Raw genomic sequence first — 18,725 nt, 5'->3', positions numbered from 1 at the left:
TAGACAGTTTCATGAATGAATGATTTTAGTGACTACATTTTTCTGAAAAAAGAGACAATACACATCTAGAATGTGCTGTATTAAAATACCACATGAAACAAATGAAGAAAGAGGGTAGAATACACTTACTCTCTGTTGTGAATTCCACGGCAAAGCAGGCCATGCAACAAAACAAACCACTCGTTAGCACGCAGTGATCAAACACGATTGTTCAGATGCAATTTGTCAACATAAAAGATGCATTCATCGAGAGTTCGCATTTTCTTAATATAAAATACCTTCTCAGAGTTATTTAAAACATTATATACCTTGGATCAGATCTACTTTCCTCTCATGAAAAGTAATGCCTTTAAAGTCAACAAGTCAGGAGAACCTGGGGGCTTTGTACAATTGTATACCCTTCTCCATTCTTTACCAAGTCCTTTCCCACTTCCCAGTTTATTCTGACTTCCAAGACACCCGTTCCGCATATGTCACCCCAAATACAGAGCTCAGAAAGCATAGTGGGCAGAAATGAACCCTGAATTTATAGCAAAGGACTAAACTCTGACTTCAGTTATATTGAAGAAATTTAGTGGCTGATATTTACACTTAAAACTAATGTATTTGCTGCAGTAATTCTATAAAGGCAGTGAAGATGAGAGATCACCGCTGTCACATAGCACATATGTTGGTCAAATGTGTAATAAACCACCACCTTATCTATAAATGAGAAGTATTTTGCAAACAAATAACTATGGGTCTGAACAAGGCTATGGGCCCACCTTCTCCATTCCCTAACCTGCTTCTTTCTAAAAAATGCCTGTAAATTCCGGGCAAAGCCTTCAACTTCAAAGGACAATGTTAGAAAGAAGGCAAAGTGTGCATATTGCTGTTGTTTTAAAATAAATAAAACAAATCCAAAACAACATCTTGTTGAGAATCCATACTGCTCGCAGGTATATACAAACCCCAGGGAACAAGATGCTTAACTATGGTTTATTACCTTTTAGACCTCACTCTATTGCGTACCACCAAGAAAATCCCTAGAGAAGTACAGATAAAACTGAACCTCTCACTTAAGGAGTGACACCCGAAAGGCATTAAGTTTTTTTGGGGAGCACGGAGTAAGATGTTCTTAGCAAGAGGAGACAGATCGAGACACTTGCCTTCAGAGTAAAACAGAAAAAAAACTCAAATTTATAAATGCCAGTTTTCCCCAGCAGATGGCAGGGGTAGAAATAAAGAATATTCATCTTGGAACGACGTAAAACATGGACACATGCTAAGTCAAGAGAATGAACCAGCCTTTGTGATCTTACCTTGCTGTGAGGGTCAGCAAACATGCGAGTAAATATTTCACATAGCCTTTTTAACTCGACTCGGCTAAAATACATAATAAGACAATAATATTAATGATAAAGCTCTAGTTACCAAAAATAGCTAATAAATAGTAACAGCTGAAAGATCTGATTCTGTTTGTTTAAACATTACTTAAGTCACACTTCTAAAAACCCTCTATCTAGGTGAAGCCTTAACTGGCATTCCACCTGCTGTGATCACCAGGGTTATGACAAGAAATGCAATAAACATGTTTTAAACTCATGAAGCCAGGCACTTTATTTTCTGTTGCTTCCATTTTCTTCTATAGTCTGTATTGCAGAAGAGAACTTGAAAAGGGAGTACTTGGGAGACATTTTCTTTCTGCATACATGCATATCAAGGTTGCTAATGCACAGAAAAACTGTGCTTTTGCAGCTTAGGAATAGGTTTGTCAGGCTTCTTTTCTGTCAGGTATTTCAGTTTTTCAAGTGAAACCAGAACTTCCATGCTATTTGGGTATATACTAATCATATATATTTTAGTAATTCTCAGTAGCTTCAATGAAATCAGTCTAGAATTGCATTGTATTAACAGCAGAACTGACTCCAGAGACTGAGAGCAGAGAAATATATAGAAATTGAAGACAATCTATCAAGTATGCAACCTACTAAATCAGAAGATCATTAAACTTACTTTACTATTAGTAGGAGATTAGGTGCTCAGTAATACTCTTTTTACACAATTAGTAAAGAGTGATCTATTTGTAAGATACCACGCTTGAGTCAAATGCAAAACTGGTGCCACAGCTCTTATTAGCAATGTATTGAAAAACACAAGTCCTACTCTTGCTGCAATGCAAACTGCCAAAGAATGCCGAAATTTTTCTTGTTTACTGTCCAAATGAAAACAGAGCAATAAGGTAACATTTCCTGCGTACTATGGATGTGATTAGGTATTTTTTGCAACTACTGTGAAACCAGAGTAACTACTGAAATGCACACTGATTGCTCAGAGGAGAGCTGCTTAGATTGTGATTATATATACCTTCCATCCAGAAAGATGTTAATTTACATTTCACCTATATATTTTCAGATATATATAGCCAGAATGTGAATAGTTTATAACTGTTTCATGTTAGCTTGTTTATAGTAATAAGTTGTTACTGTAAACTGTTATAATACTTTATAGCATAGCAATGTATTTTTCAAATAGATTTGTGTGTGAAAGTCTAATCAAATTTAAAAATGGCACAAAGACAATGGTCTGCCCAAGAGCTTGATGTAAAGAAAAAGTCCTCGTAACAATGCCAAAGCAAGCTGCCAGCTTCATTCAGGATGAGACTGCACTGCCTCTAAACAACTGCCCTGCCATGCTGTCTTCATGCAGACTGCTGCTCTCAGAATGAACTATTTATTACTTTAATGAAATTTCTTTGGGGACAAGGGTTATATGAAGACCGCATGTGTAAGCATCTGTCTTCCAAAATCTTGCTGAGGTGACAAAGCAAGCGCTAAACTAAAAAAAGCAGTGGAATAACATTTCCTTAAGGGACTTGTTGGCCTTGTGTTGTTCGGAAGGCCTGGCTGGGGAACCCTCAGAGAACTAGGCCACACGAAGCCATATGAAGCAATGAGGATAGGTGTGAGCTTTGCAAGCTCATCTTTCTGGATATATAATTCACTGCTAACACAGGATCCTTCAGATCCGAGTACTAAAGAAAACCTAGCCACATCACTGCTTTATGTTAAATTTGTTATACCACAACAGAAGATATCAGGTTTAATTACAGACAGACAGACTTGCCACTTGGACTAATGACCTTGGTGATGTTCTCCATGATGCCGTGAGAACACGATGAAGCAATCTGATCATTAGTACAGACACCAAAACAACCCTGAGCCAAGGTGTAAGCAGAACAAAAGCAAACTGAAAGGAAATATAAAGAACTAAAAACAGTATCAAATTTTCAAAAAAAAACAACTCTGCAGGGTGTAGTTTCTGGGAAAGGTTTATAAACTATTCAGGATTGATGCCAAGAAAACTTGCTAGCTTAAGGGACTAGTGACAGCAGCACAGTTCAAACACTGCAACCAGCAGAAATGAAAACAACAGTTCGGTTCTATTGGCATTTCTGCTAAGAATTACTAATGTGGATAAACAGTCCATCGCCCAATCTTCTCAGTATTTCCTGCCTTGGAATTATCACCCAGCACATACAAAACCTTGGTTATTCTCTTGCACTTCTGTGGCAAAAAAAGAATCTCACCCAACTTTTTCATGCAAGTATATGAGGTGCCACAGTTTTTTCAGACAGCTTGTTAAAAACAAAGGAAAAAGAAAAAAGACAGCATTCATGTAGGAAGTATTTTTTAAAATACTCATAAACAGACCACATCAAAAGGCATGCCTGACCTAAGAATTCTAACTACTATATTAAAAACCTGAAGTGCTTCCCACTTACGGACTGCATCACATCATGGGAAGTGCTAGAATGTATTTATGATGGCAGGAGAATAACCTTTCTAGACTAGCTCTCAGTGCATTTTTATTCAGCCTGTTAACAAAGGCTGTAAAATATTTTCAGCTACTGTGAAGACCTTTTAAAATTGAAACAATTGCACAAATCTAAGAAGGTAGGCAGTAAGCTATTCGACAATCACTTATAAACTTGGTCATAATTTAAGTTTTATATAAAAAACGTATATTAAGTTTATAATATTCATAACAAAAATTAAAATGTCAGAGCTATTTGTGAATGCTATCTTCAAGGGAGCAAAAGAAGCAACTTGTTTCCAAATTCTTTCACCATAAACTTAAGAGTAAAAAGTCTGTAGCATGAAAGCCAGTTAGTTAATGTGATTTGGTGTCTATAGCTAGCATGACATAGCTGTGTGAAGTTTCCCTATGACTACTGCGTAATTCTAAGATCTGTTTTAATGGGTGTCATGCCAAAGGTGTTTGAAGGGTTTATTTGGCTTTCTACAAGGTCAAAATGTCTCTCTCCTACTACAGTTTCAGAGTTGGTACACCTACTTCATTGCCTTAAGAAACTTCCCTCTACATTGTAAATTACACCATTTACAGGAGACTCAAGCTTCTGATATAAGATTTTTCAAGAGTTACAAATAATTAAACCTGATGTGCTCACAAAGAGTCACAAATAATTATGCCTAACTCAGCCCTCATAAAGAGCCAAAGAACACCCAACACACTGAGAACATCATTTGATCTCATCTTTGAAATACACACACCCTGAGTGGTTTTTAGAATAATGAAGTGTTTGCTTCACCAACTAAGCTGCTGGGAAAGAAAATTTACTGAAGATTCAAATGGTCTAATGTAAAAATAGTACCACCCTTGGAGTAAATTTACATTGCCATCATTGTGGGAAATCTCACTGTGCTGCAACAAACAGGAGGCAGAAGGCAGAGCACAGAAAACCATATGCCCGAGTCCCATCTACATTACTACTACAAATTTCACACAAACAGTAGTGATGACAGCTAAATTCTTTCTGAAAGTAATTAACTCCCACACTGTGGAGACAACTTTCACAGCTGTTAAAGGTGCTATGTCTACACGAGGCAAGTACATATACTGACTTCTGGCTATAGCCATCTCCCTTGAATGACAGACAATACAAAGCTACGAAGGTCACCTCAGCGTCCGCTGGCTTTTCAGTAAGTTCTGAAGACCTATGAGCCCCTCCTTCCTTTCAGACCAGTTGGAGCTGGCACAGTGGTTCAGGACCTCAGCCACATCTTCAGTCTGCCGCAGGTAGTGCGGAATGCCCCCGTTCCTGGAACCATAGGAGCGCTCGGAGCAAGCACTTGATGCATCACTGTTAGCGTCGTCATCTGAGTACATCCCATAGGGTTCATATCTTCTTCTCACAGGCTTTTTCTGGAAGAGGGGAAACTCAGTGTAAGTAAATTATATATAATTACATCAATTCCCAATGAAAAGTGTTCTATCTATAACTACTAACAAAGGAAGATTAATGCTATTGTTATAGTGGCATACATGTATATAGATAGATGTCACCGAGCACTGCCTGCTTACCTCTCTCAGTAGAGCAAGACAGATCCCAGTGATTTCAGTGAGAATATTAAAATGAATGGGGGAGCAAGGACTGCCTTCCCCAGCACAAGAACTAGATACTTATGCCCAGAGGAATTAGCTACAAGTAATGAAACACATTGTTTTATTGTAAATAAAGGTCAGTTTCATTGTTACAGGTTGTGACCATACAATCTCTATTTCAAGAAAAAAGATAAGGAAGAAAAAGCTGAAGGAATCTGTGCTGGCATGCACAGTCACTTTGATATTGATAGTGAAGTGACTCTAGAAATGCACTGGGATACAGGCCATCACAATTCTCTGTTAGTTTGGGCAAGATTGTTTTTTTGTTTGTTTGTTTGTTTTTTAAACAGAGGTTCCTAAGGGAGTTGAGTAATCAAATCCCACTCATTTCCATAGCATGGCATAAGGGGACCTAATTCCCTTAGGTAACATCTTGAACAACCTCAGTACTTACAGAATGGATGTTACAGTAATTTTGATAGCAAAACAAATTGTATACTACAAAGTAAACTCTTAAGTGAACATTGACAGAACAGGATTGATACAACCATGTATCAGAGAAGATTGCCTATATTCTACAGTGTTTGCTACAGAATTCCTTCCAGTGTCCAGTCCTGCAGTTCTCAGACTTGTGAAGCCAGCAGAGTTTTGCTTCCACTAGGACTGCAGGAATGAAGCGTAGAAATTAACTCAAGTGCAGTATCATGGGTGTTAGCAACAGGCTGGGGAAAGTTTGAAAGTAGAAATAAAAAGTCAAGAAAGCACTAGTACCTTGCTCCTGGAGTCTCCTAACAGCTGTAGAGGCAGGAAAATATTGAAGGGTGGGAAAAAGCATAGAGAATTATGTCAGAAGCTTATGTAGGGTTTTTGTTTTTGCAACAAAAATGTATAGCAAATGTGTCTTAGCAAATTAAAAAAAACACAGTTTACGCAAAATAAAAGTGGGTATAATAACGCCTGGCATTATTTCCTATCTGCTGCACTAACACATATATCCTACAGTTTCTATTAGAGAGCTTGGAAGTGAAATTATCTGTTAATAAATTTCAGATGGCAGATCTAAACGCAGCACCTCTCTGCCTGCTTTTCAGAAACATTGCTCCTGAAAGAGACCAGTCTTGGGGAGTGATTTATTTCCCTACACGTTATCGCTAGCTTTAGATTTTAGAATCTTAAAGAAATTCTGATGTCAAGGAACCACTATCTACAATACAGCACATTTAATCAACTTCACTTAACCAGATTCTCTTTCATCCCACAGTTCTTACACTGCGCTTTTTTTGAAGCTTAGCTCTTTTAAAGACAACCTGGCTGGCACCAGTGACTTAAAGGCCTTAATGCCGAAATTTCCATCACCCTTTGAGCTTTTCTGACAGATCCGAGCACTGATTCACAGTATAGACAGTGTGCTTTTAGGCCAAGTCCAGCTCTTGAACAGAAGCAGTGGATCCAATGAGAACTGTAATGCACGGAGCAGAGGGCATAGAATGACCCGCTGTGTGCTTTGTTTAAACTTGAGTATTTGGCCAAGGCCATCTCTGGAGAAGTTCTTTTCACTTCCTACTGGAGGAAAAATAATACTTGTCTGAGAACATGGCTCCTGGGTAAAAGCTGGCACCACACTACTCTCTCAAAAGGAGCCCAAAACCAGCTCTGTAAATTGTCTGTTGAGAGAAGACAACTAAGGAAGAACAAATTGGGGTGGTGGGAAAGAAGGGGTAAATAAGATCGTATCGCATCCCCTGAGATCATACCAATTTAGACTGATCAGCCAAGGTAACAGAACTACTTACTCTCCAGCTAGACTCAAAGCTTTCCCTTCTAAATGTTTAACTCTTTAAATAAGATTTTAACATTGCAGCATAACGTTACCTAGTTTAAAAGAGTACAATATTTAAAAGACAACTCCATAAGCATGGCTGCAGATTAAGTCACACCGAGAGATCTTGGTGACCAGCAGTGAATTGGAACACCACCGTGATCCTCTTCTCCCACAAGAAACCAGTATTCACCAGCAGTTCACATTCTGGGATAAGGTCTTGTTTCATTTACACAGGCAAACCATCACCTTTAATTATGCTGTGAAAAACTACAGTGGCAAATTTGAGGTGCTGAGAGCAGAAACTGGCACACAAGCCGCTGAATTTGGTAATGAAAATGCTCAGCTAAAAATTTAACCCCCTAGAAGTAACAGAACCATCTGTGATATGCTGTCCTAACTCTGCATGATTCACAAGCACTGTTTTATTCTTATGGAAAGAGATTTATTTATTTTTAATGACACTTCTCTGAGTACTCTAATAATACTCTAGAAAAGGAAGCGACGTGAGCTGGTTGACAATCAAATACAAAAAGGCAAATGATGTTAGCCATCATCAGAGAAAGTAAACTAGGAAATGGAGAAAGAAGAGCATCTTTCACAAACTATGGGGCAATATTTTTTTTTTCTTGAGGGAAGATCTGAGGTATCTGCCTTGGATACACCAGGAAATCCTTCCCTCAGCTCAGGTGTAGAGCTGAGGAAGACCCAAGGTACACTGGTACCCAGACAATCCTGTAGAATAATTGCACCTGCCTCTATACACTTTCTTTCCCCCCGAGACAAATGCAAAAGCTTGTGATAACACCCATCTTCAGAAGAGCAGAATACATTTTCTGGGTTCTGCCCAAGAGATTTTATACTACAATAAGATTATACAGGACAATAAAAGTTAAAAAATGGTAATAAATCACCAAATGTTTAGAACCACTGGGAGCACACTACACAAACACACTTCAGTTTAACTGCATGAGATGGTACCAGCTACAGACAAGCCAAGCTATGAGCCGGGTGCAAGTAACAGAGCAGGAAGTGGCAGAGCTCTCAACTCTTCTTGAAACTGAATCCAGAATTGACACTAGAAGAGAACACTGCGTTTTCCAGACAAAATCCTCATGCAGTTAATGAAATTAATGCAAATCCCTTCACCACAGGCACTGAGCACTCCTATGTTGCTGCATACGTCTTCCAACAGCAAAGTTAAAGCCAAACAGCTGACTCAACCCATCCCGCAGCTCCAGCATTGAGCCTCGTCAGTCTGTTTGTTAATTGCGGAGAACTGAGGTGGAACGAGGAAACGAATGCTGCTGCCAATATACCCAAACACGACACAACACAAGGTAACTAACTCTACAGCATCAGACACTGGCACATTCAGAACAAAGCTACTTAGAAAGAGGAGAACGTACGTACAGGTAACTTTAAGCCACTTTCCGGTGTCGGAAGCATTTTGTATTTTTCCTCTTACCAGTGCATCAGCCACAGCAGCCTCCAGATCTGTGCTTGTGCTCAGGACTCGCATGGCATTCACAGAAGCAGGCATCCTGCCTGGCTGTCCGAGTCCAAACCGGTCTGCACAAAAGACAACATTGAAAGGGACTGTTAAATGAATTCACATTCACTTGGAATCCTAATCAGGTGTCTGAGCAGCACTCCCCAAAGGCTCTGGGAACTCTCAGTGCTTTTTCATTAAAGACTCTTTTATCCACAACTCTACGGAGTCTGCCATGACAGCAAGAAATAAACTATTGTTTGGTGGGTCCCAGAGACAATTCCAGGTCCTCGGGGCATGTCTTTTTTTTTCTTTTTCTTTTTTTCTTTTTTATTTTTTTTAAGCTGGGAAGAAGGGTATCTATTTTGTGTTTCCTTTTAACAGAAGTTGTTTCAGTTTTATTTTAATGTCGGAGGCAGACATGCAGGTCCCAGTCTGTCTCTCTGAGAAATGAGCAGAAGACTTCTCATTAACTTCAGAGAAACAGAATCGTGCCCAGTGTCAGGACATGTTAATACCAGAGCACTCATCCATCCTGCAGCTTTTTCTCAGGCAAGGACGTGAGATTAGCAGCAACAGATTAGCCTATTTTATGTTGTAAGGCTTGATTAACCAGTAGAATATCACCCTATGCCCCCCAGAATAAAAATAAAAGGCTTATTATTTGTTTGTGAAGTGACTCCAATTTTTGTTTTATTACTGTTCTGGTGAAGCAGCTTAAATGTACATTGGACTGAAACACAATTTTGAAGTTTTGAGAAACCAAAACTGCTTTATTTTTTTTTTCCTAATCAAACAATACCATCTTTCTCCCCTTGAATTTGATGGCAAAGCTCTCAATGGCATCCAAAGCAACAGGATTGGGTCCAAAGTGCCATTTACATTCCCAGTATTAATTAGCTTACTCATCATTTGCCCAGAGTCTGAGAGAAATGTTACTGAAATGAGTATCTTTGAGCAAAAGCCAAATTCAGAAAGCCATCACTAGCAGGGACATGGCAGAATCAGCGACTCGAGGATCACAGGGCAGGCTCTGTCCGCGTGGCACTTGCGAATTACAGGAGATGAGATGCACTATTTCTGGATTCCTGGCTCGTCTCTAACCAGAAAGAGATGGTTTTCAGCAGAGTTTTTGCTTCTACCAGGGGCTGTCTTTGCTCACTCCTGGGACACACCTAACCCTTGTCACCTGCCAATAAAAGTTTTGCCAGCAATTTCAAAGGTGAACAAATCAAGACCTTCAGCTGACCCACACTGAATGCAGTCATCAAGCAGACAGAGAGAGGGATCAAGTCTCTTAGGTCTTTTATTAGTTCATCTATATTTAATTTTATGAAGGAAAATGACTGTTTCTTAAGATACGTAACTAATTGTGGGTTTCCACAAGAATGAACATTATATTCAGCAGCTCACTGTATTTATTTTCAAAAACTTACCACAAAGCATGAAGCTTTGTGATAAGATAAGGCTCTTTAGAAGCCTACTGCACTGAGATCTCTTAGGGAAATCAGCTCATACTGACCTGCATCAGTTAAATCTGAGACTGAAGCTTGCCAGTCTCCCATCCTAACTTTAAAGCTGTACCTGAGTATGTCAGAGCAAGGATTAAGCTACTGAGGGGAAAATAAGAAAGATTTGATAAACCTAAAATATTTTACTGAGAAAAAAAAATGTAGATTAGCATGTATTTCAGAAACATTAGCAAAACTTACTGTTTCCCAGCTATGCAACCAGACAAGACATTTCTGATTTACAACAAAAGCACATTTTCTACAAAACACATTACAAGAGGAAAAAAAACAAAAACAAAAACAAACATCTTAAAACTACTGCCAAAAAAGTAATCAAATCATGACATTTCACAAAGAAATAAAAGTTGTGTGTGTTATTACTATCCCCTTTTTTAATGCACTTGGGTTGAAGATTGTTTCCAATATTTAGTTGAAACAGCACTTCATCCCTAATGTGGAAAGATCTGTATACTCTTAATGGAAGCACAGAGAACATGGCAATGCATTCAGTCAGATTGAAGCTGAAGTCAGTGCTACAGAGATGAATACTATAACGATGTAGAGAAGACAAGTACTTTCCTATGTGCAAATTAAACCTGGTATAGTACGAGAGCTGCAAAGTTCTGGACTCAGTTTTATGTTTAAACCCAACTAGATGACATTACTCAAGCCGTCCTGAGATCAGAATTTGGCTTTATAGCTTTGAAGTAACATAGCATCATATAATACCATTGTTACTCGTTTTCACGTTAATTTAGCATTACATTAGAAAAGGGAAGATAGTTTGTTTTTTTGTTGTTTCGGTTTTTAAATGAAGAACAGAATGACAAAGTAATTCAATTGTAGATCAGTTTAAATACCCAGCACAAAATAAAATGAAGCTGTTTAATCAAATTGAGTAAGTATAATATGGCATGCTGACTTTTATCTGACCCCATAGCTATCAGGATTTTTTTTTAAATACATCTTTCAGTGATGTCTGAATTCACAACACCCAAAGTCACCCTGGGGTTCTCCCACACTGCTGCCACACCTGAATGCAGGAATTAGATCTTAGGAGGGACCTCAGCATATCTCTAACGTAGGGATGGGGACACATTTGACTCCAGGAATAACCAGTATAGGCAAGCCCAATCTTAACGTCAAGATATAAGCTGGGCAGTGTGAGCTCTGACTACATTTGCTTGTCTCCCTAGATAGATTAATTACACTTGTTACTTGGTGAAAAATCACAAACTTCTTTTTTCCCCCCTGAATTTGGCACTTTCTAATTCACATTCTAATTGCTGCTTTGAAAAATGCAAGAGTCAAATCTGCTTGCATCATTTCTGCAATTACCTGATAAGAGAAATGTTTTTGAAAGTTTTAGTTAACTGACACAATTTAACTGCACTTAAGAGAAACAGAATATTTTTCACTCCCTACCTGAGGGGGGTTAATTAAGTAACTTTTACTGTCACTAATTCCTTATGCAATTTTAGCATCCGAGCAAACACTGAAGCCCTCATTCATCTTCTACATCATCTTTGTCCCCACAATTAAGTTCCCATTGACCCCAAACTAGCAGCCCTCAATTTACTTTTAAGACTTCTAGTGAAATACCCTGATTTCAAGGGAGCTTCAGGAACTGCACAACTGCAAATCCAGCACTGGGGTGGGGAACAAGGCAACTGGAATCTGCAGATTTTTCTCATTATATCGATGCATTAATCTCCAGATGCAGTGCCCCATGAAATTAATGGAAGCATTTTTCCCCACAGCTTCCATGCTCTTTGGATAAGGTATTCAGTATTATGTGGAGAATGGATCATGTATTATACTCCAAAGTTCATTTTGAAAGCTCGTCAGGTGCTTAATTCTTGCTGCTTTTGTGAATTTTGGACAGGATCCTGCAAAGCACTTCCATTAACAGAGACTGGAGTCTGAAAAATTTCATAATAAATGGGTTAAGACCCACTGGGATCCGGTCTTAAACACTGGGAACTGCTACACTGCTTAAGAGGAAATATAAACATAAATTGCAAGGACTCTGCATCATTCGGGATTTAGCCCATGCTATACAACTGATCCAATTTACAGGAGAATTGAGAAAGCCCTGGATGATCACCCTTTGTTTAAACACTGCTCACAACGTTCCTATAATACACAAAATTAAAAAACATTCAATAAAAGAAATTCAAAAGAAAAAGTCACGTTGAACAGAACAGAACAAAAAGCCTCACAGCGGTGAGAAGCACATGCCAAGTGCTGGCTGATGCACATGACAGCAAATGTTAAAATGGTGTAAAACAAGACTACATATAAGAAGCAGAGTCATGCAGTTAGCGCTTGTTCACCTGACTGCCCAACAGAATCAGCAGTGGAGAGAGCACTAGTGGACCTGGAATGACGTCGAGAAGCTGCAAGTAGAAGGAATGGCAACACCCACAGGATTAACATACATTTAACCCAAGACAGAAAATGCCACAATCCAAGGGGGATGCAAGTGACCACTACCAGTAAACGTGTCTCGTAGCGACAGGGAAATGACGCTGTATATGAATGCATAACAGATATAGTGCAAGCCCCACAGTGATACCTCCGTCTGTAGCTTCTCCTCCCTCTCCCCCATGACCATAAACACGATGCATGACAAAACTCATTTGTAACTGTTCCAAACCCGGTGCAGTTCAGCAAAGAAAACCAGTGTGCATCAGTCCCATTCCAGAAGCACAGGTCTGGAAGATGACACCATGAGAACGTGGAGCATATAACCACAGAGCAGGATTTAGATTTGTCTGATCTAAACCCCACAGTGAAGCCATGATAAATGATTAGAAATTGTGCTTGCAGCATTTTTCCAAAACACTGGAGCCTGTGCACAAGAAAACAACTTTTACAAAGAGAATGAATAACCACAGAAGTAGGAAGAGTGCAAGGAGTCATACAGGGAGGCCACTCAACCACTGCCCATTAGGTGCTTTGGTTTGGGCTTTTTTTTTTTTTTTCCTTCAAGTAAACATTCATACTGTAGCTGTTGCTACTACCGATGGTCTCTTGCTTTAACAAATTTTGCATATTATTTCTTTATTCTAATTATATACCTATGTGCCTACACAGATATTGATCAGAACACGCACGTGGGAGCATCTAGAATCACCCCGTTTGTAAACAAACTGTTAACAGCAACAGAGCAGGCAGTAGCACAAAAGTTGAAGCCAAACATAGCTCCCACTTCAATTCCCAACTGTCAGCAGCAATGAATTACAAAATGCCTTTGGAGAGATTCTCAGTTCTTGGATTCAGCATAAAGGTGAGATACTTATGAAGGCAAATGGGAAGCCCAGCCATTTCTGAATTTCAGCAATTTAGCTTCTCAAAAAAGTTTTTGCCTGTGTCTAGCAATGATATGCTCACTTAACTCAAAGCAACTGACCCAAGAAACTCTGCCCGTGTGAGCGGTTTGTCATCAGACTCACTGGAGGCCTTGGTGCTTTAACATCATGACTAATACTGTCAAGAAACTGAGAAAATGAACCCAAATCACCATGTAATACAAATAAGATTTGTCAGTAGTGCATATACATGTGCAATAGAACAGGTGTAATGCAAAGCATCTGCAAACAAATACTAATATAACATGAAAGAGAAATTAGCAACATGAGAAAATTCAAGGTCTCTCCCAGCTGTGACAGCTTGGCTAAGAGCTCTACACAATATGCAATGTGGTCTTTAAATATGTAGAACACATGCGTTTATTCAAGAAAACGATCCCACTGACACTGTAACTTAAGGAACATTTCCAGGATCAGTGCCGGATTACAGACTGAACCTCACAAGCAGAACTCTGAGCTTGCGATTGCTTTCTTCTGCGCCATCCAACTGTGCCTCTGTGGCTGTCACTGCAAGATCAAGGCCCAAGAAGGAAGAGCCATAATAAAATAAAAATTAAAAAATCACATCTCTGCAAGGAGACTCAGTGTACAGTGACTCTTCGCTGGTGTTTCCTAACTTCAAAAGCAACGTGTTTGGTGCTTAGCCATGCCTATTTGCACAGCAGCCTTGAAAATAAGCAATTTGCAAGGCCAGGATGTCAGTGTTGACACTGATCATAATAGTGCTAAATGCAAGAATACTGTCATTTACATATAACTAGCTTCAGTATAATTCACGTACATAAAGTTAATCTTATATTAAGTTATTCCAGCATTAACATAAGATGAACTGGATTCTAAAAATATTGTAGTGGAATTGTCCTGTTTTAGCTGAAATTGCTATATATACACACACATTTCTGTGAGATGAATTACAAGTTACAAAATTAAGCTGACATACATTGAAGCTTGCAGCATTTCAATGAAAACACAAGAAAAAAAGACAGCAGGATAACAACAATACTGGCATAATATTATATTGATACTTTCTCCCCACTTTCAATCCTCCCTTCCATTAATTACTTCTCTAACATCTGCATTTCTAAAAATGCAATCATCTTCAGATAATTAAATATCATTAGTTAAAAATGAAATGCTCCTCCTCCCACAACGAAATTTGTTGCAACCACTGTAATAGACATCTGTAACTGAAATTTCATATTCAGTGTACAAGTCAGACCCCGTGGTGCACCAAATTCACACCAACTGTGATTCTGGTACACTGCATTTATTTTTCAGAGTAAAGGCCCAGAAGACTGTATCTCAATTAACGTATTTTCACTAATATAGAAGAGAGACAGTACAATAATAGAATATTAACAAGTTAACCCTGAAATCCACATGCCTACACACACACTGGGTGAAGAAAACAGCCTCACTGAAACAAGACAGGTAACTATAAAAACAAGCATATTTACCACCCCTTCATGGCTCTGGTATTAAATCAGCTTCATTTAATCAAAAAAAATTAATTAAACTACCAAAAAGAGCTATGAATGCAGTTCTCAGTACTACTCCACTCATTTCTCAACAAAAATTGTGATAAATGCAGATAAAGCAAATCGATTTCATAGCTCAATAGATTAAATGAAGTTTTGAACCCAGAAGCCTCTTGAAGATTCCACTCTACATCACTGAAGTCAATGGGAATTTTGCCAATGATTTCATATGGATGAAGACAATGAGCCTCTCCACTGATAGCATTTGAAGTTGAGATGAACACATGAATGACAATAGCTATGTAGATTTAAACAATTATGCAAAATACAGAATATTTAACTATGAGAACCAAATTGGAAATTTTTGTCCATCTGTTCGTATTTTTCATAACCTTCTCTATTTGATTTGTTGGAGAATTAGGCCCAAAATGCTACCTAGACATTACTTCTTATAGCTGTATTTTGTCTCTGTGCAAAATAAATCTTGTAATAAATTCTTCAATCTTGACCACATCTCTAAGAGCTTCTTTCTCACTTTTAATACCACATGCACATCTATGAAATTACTATGTAAAGGAAAAGGGCCTGGAGATAAACTACATTTCATTATGTCTGAGATGACAAATATTTCGTACAACAAGCAATGTATTTGGTTGAATATATATGATATGACATTTGATCAGAAACATTAACTATTCTGTTTTCAGCCCTGTGCAGAATAAAACTTCTGCATATGTTAAGTGTAATGAGATTTTCTATTTGTACTGTACACTTAAGCTGCATGATGATGCTCCTTTAAAACTTCATCTTTTCCACGATTTTAGTGTGCTTGAAAGCTTCCTGCACATGCAACTTGTTAAATTCATGACTGACGTTGTATAAAACCTCTACAAAAAGAGAGCTTCCACCTCTTTATTGTAGGATTACTAAATTCTAATAATAGAAATGAAACTTTTGCTGTACTTAGCTTTAAGAAAACCAGATCATGAATAAATTTACCCAACAATAGACTATGATGCTACTGACTACTTCACTGTGACCTAGAAAATAAAGGCTTGCTCTCCCACAGATTACCATCAGTGCTGTAAAGTGAAGCACAGCAGCCCCACACAAACTGATTTAATGAAATTGAAAAATACAATTCAGGCTAAACTATTTTCATTCTAACCATAAAATACTGCGAATCAGAACTGAAGCATGCAGAAGAAAACAGAAGGGAAACAGGGTTGGAAATAGGGATTGTGTCAGGAATCCAACAGAGGACAGAAAACAAGCTCATTCCACCTGGCAGCATCTTGAAAGGGCAATAAGAACAAGGGGGGGAGGAAAGGAAAAAAATTGACCCTTAGAGCTCCAATGCCTACGTGTACTCACCAAGTGGAGGAAAGCCCCGAGCAGGGCTTGTATCTCGACTGCTCTCACGGCTGGTATCGCGGCTGCACCCCTGACTCATGCTGGGTCGGGGGATACGACTGCTCCGTGCTAGCATGCAGCATGGAGAGTTTCAGAGAAGGTGAACAAGTTTAATGAGGACAGAAAAGCTCAAAGTCAAGTCACATTTCTGTTAGTTATGGTAATTATTACATTAGTAATTATCACTTGCAGCAGCCAGCTCAGGCCCTTACAAACCGACTACGTTACACGCTGAGCTGTGTTTGTAAGGTGAAATTTCAGCAGTATTAAATGTCTGGTTGACGGTATCCTTTTTTCTTAAACAACCTAAGTTCTGTCATTCAAGTAGAGCAGGAGATCTTCAATCATTTAGGGAAGCTCTACAATTACAAAGCATGCAAAACAGATGGAGGTAAAAGAAACCCTTACAGAAGATTTTTTCCTTAATTATAAGATAAGACAAACACCCTTCTGGAACAAAGAAAAAGCTCTTTTAACCAGATTAAAAAATGCATAAGTCACAGTACCAGTATAATATCTTGCATAGATTTGGCTTTTGCAAGTATAGTTTTGTCATGAACAAATACCCTAAGAAAAAAAAAAGTGTATTGTACAGACTTGGAGAGAGATTTTTCCCCAATTAAAAATAATGGGGGAAATCAAGATCCTAAGTACCTGAAAGGTAAAAAGTGGTTTGAATTTTAAGAGTTTCTTTTTCTCTCTTTTTTTTTTTTTTTTTTTTAAATGAATGCTAACTTCTGATCCTCAAACATTTCTAAAACCTTGTAATTATGGTTTTATATGCATGCATATTGCAACACATGCATACTTAAGGAGAGCCTTTATATTCTTTACTTTTACAAAACCCTGCATCAACAGGGCTTATCTGTGGTCTGGCAGCTACCAATGTTCAATTTCCCACAGCCTACTGGGCTCCTGCCTGTCAGCTGTGTCACAAACTCATATGCAGTCTTCATTTGGCCAAATGCACGGTAGAAAACAGAATATTAAGCTGCTTTCATAGTGAAAAGCAATGCCATTGGCTTTAGCTGAAGTTTTGTCCAAGAAGGAAAAACAGAACTAGACCCTTAAGAAGGTTACTTAACATTAAGGATTTGAATTTTACAATTTTATAAAGGGTATTTAAATTTCATGTATTTAAATTGTAAATTAAAAAAAAATAAAATCCAGGTATTTAAAACTGGTTTATTCCTCTGCAACACTTTTGTATGTAAAAATGACAATTGTCCAGAGTATATCTTAAATTCTTTAAGTGCTTCTGTGGGCTCATCAAGAAAAGGAATCACGCACATTCATGTGGCTCCTCTTTTTGATAAGAACATTTATATACTTGAGAAGAACCACACCAGAATATAATGCCTAATTTTGAATGGTCTGTTATACCCTGGGTGTGTTAGTATCCTTTCAAGCAAAACAGTACAGAACCAAATAGAAACCTTCATATTTAGGCTTTAAAATTCAAATATAAACTACTGCCAGATTCTTTGTCAAATCCCTCCCAAATTTGTAAACCCCAACTAATATCTTAGATGAATTAATGGTTCTGATGGCTGAACTTTGATGTCAGACAATACAAGATGAGATATTGACCAAGTTGGTTAGATCGCCATGTCTAAAACTTCTGAGTGAATTACATGGCCTTGTAATAAGACAGACTAAATAATGAAGTGGATGAAATTAGGGTCCACAAGTACAATAATCCCACCTCAGGTTTACAAGAAAAAACAGCTGTCAGGTGAACTACAGGTGAAAGTAATACTCTGAAGTCTTCCACACAAATACTTGCTTGAAATTGAGGGCTCTTTAGAAGCCAACTTCTCATTCTTGGGTCTCATGCTTCTATGTAGATAATGGTAGCCTTCGCATCACATTTGCACAAAGTCATTTCTCTCAACAGAGAATATTTTGTCAATCTCTCTATAACACAATCCTACTAAATCCAGCAAAGGCTCTCTAGAGAGGGGAAGATGTGAATGATTAAAAAATTTAATTAATGTACATAGTACATCCTTGTTCCATTACTTATGATAATAGAAGTATGAATTTAATGCAGTTAAAGTGCATTTAGAAGTCTAATAGGACAATGCCACAGATGAAACAATATCGACTCCACAAACAGAGGGAATACAAAACTCAGTAACGTGTACTTTATGAGCAGTGGTCAAACAAAGATTTGCATGTTACTGGATAGAGATATAAATGAAAAAAAGAATGGATTGAAAAAAAAAAAAAAAAAAAAAAAAAAAAAAAAAC

The 18,725-nt window shown here is 38.1% G+C and overlaps 1 protein-coding gene across 11 annotated transcripts in view; it reads right to left on the bottom strand.

Moving 5' to 3' along the window:
* CLASP1 (cytoplasmic linker associated protein 1) overlaps positions 1 to 18,725 on the bottom strand; it is a 147,693-nt gene that overhangs the window by 46,025 nt on the left and 82,943 nt on the right. For 6 of the 11 annotated variants that reach the window (XM_084289009.1, XM_084289012.1, XM_084289016.1 and 3 more), the window contains 5 exons: positions 12,544 to 12,606; positions 8,673 to 8,776; positions 6,157 to 6,180; positions 4,961 to 5,205; positions 1,302 to 1,365 (listed from right to left, as the gene is read on the bottom strand). In XM_084289009.1, the coding sequence (XP_084145135.1) occupies positions 1,302 to 1,365; positions 4,961 to 5,205; positions 6,157 to 6,180; positions 8,673 to 8,776; positions 12,544 to 12,606 (500 nt within the window). The remainder of the gene's footprint in view (positions 1 to 1,301; positions 1,366 to 4,960; positions 5,206 to 6,156; positions 6,181 to 8,672; positions 8,777 to 12,543; positions 12,607 to 18,725) is intronic. The other 5 variants (XM_084289014.1, XM_084289011.1, XM_084289015.1 and 2 more) reach the window with 3 other exon arrangements.

Source organism: Netta rufina (assembly GCF_964035555.1).
Source record: "Netta rufina genome assembly, chromosome: 6".
NCBI lineage: Eukaryota > Metazoa > Chordata > Aves > Anseriformes > Anatidae > Netta > Netta rufina.
Note: the sequence above shows the minus strand (reverse complement) of the source record. Positions and strands in the feature narration are given on the sequence as shown.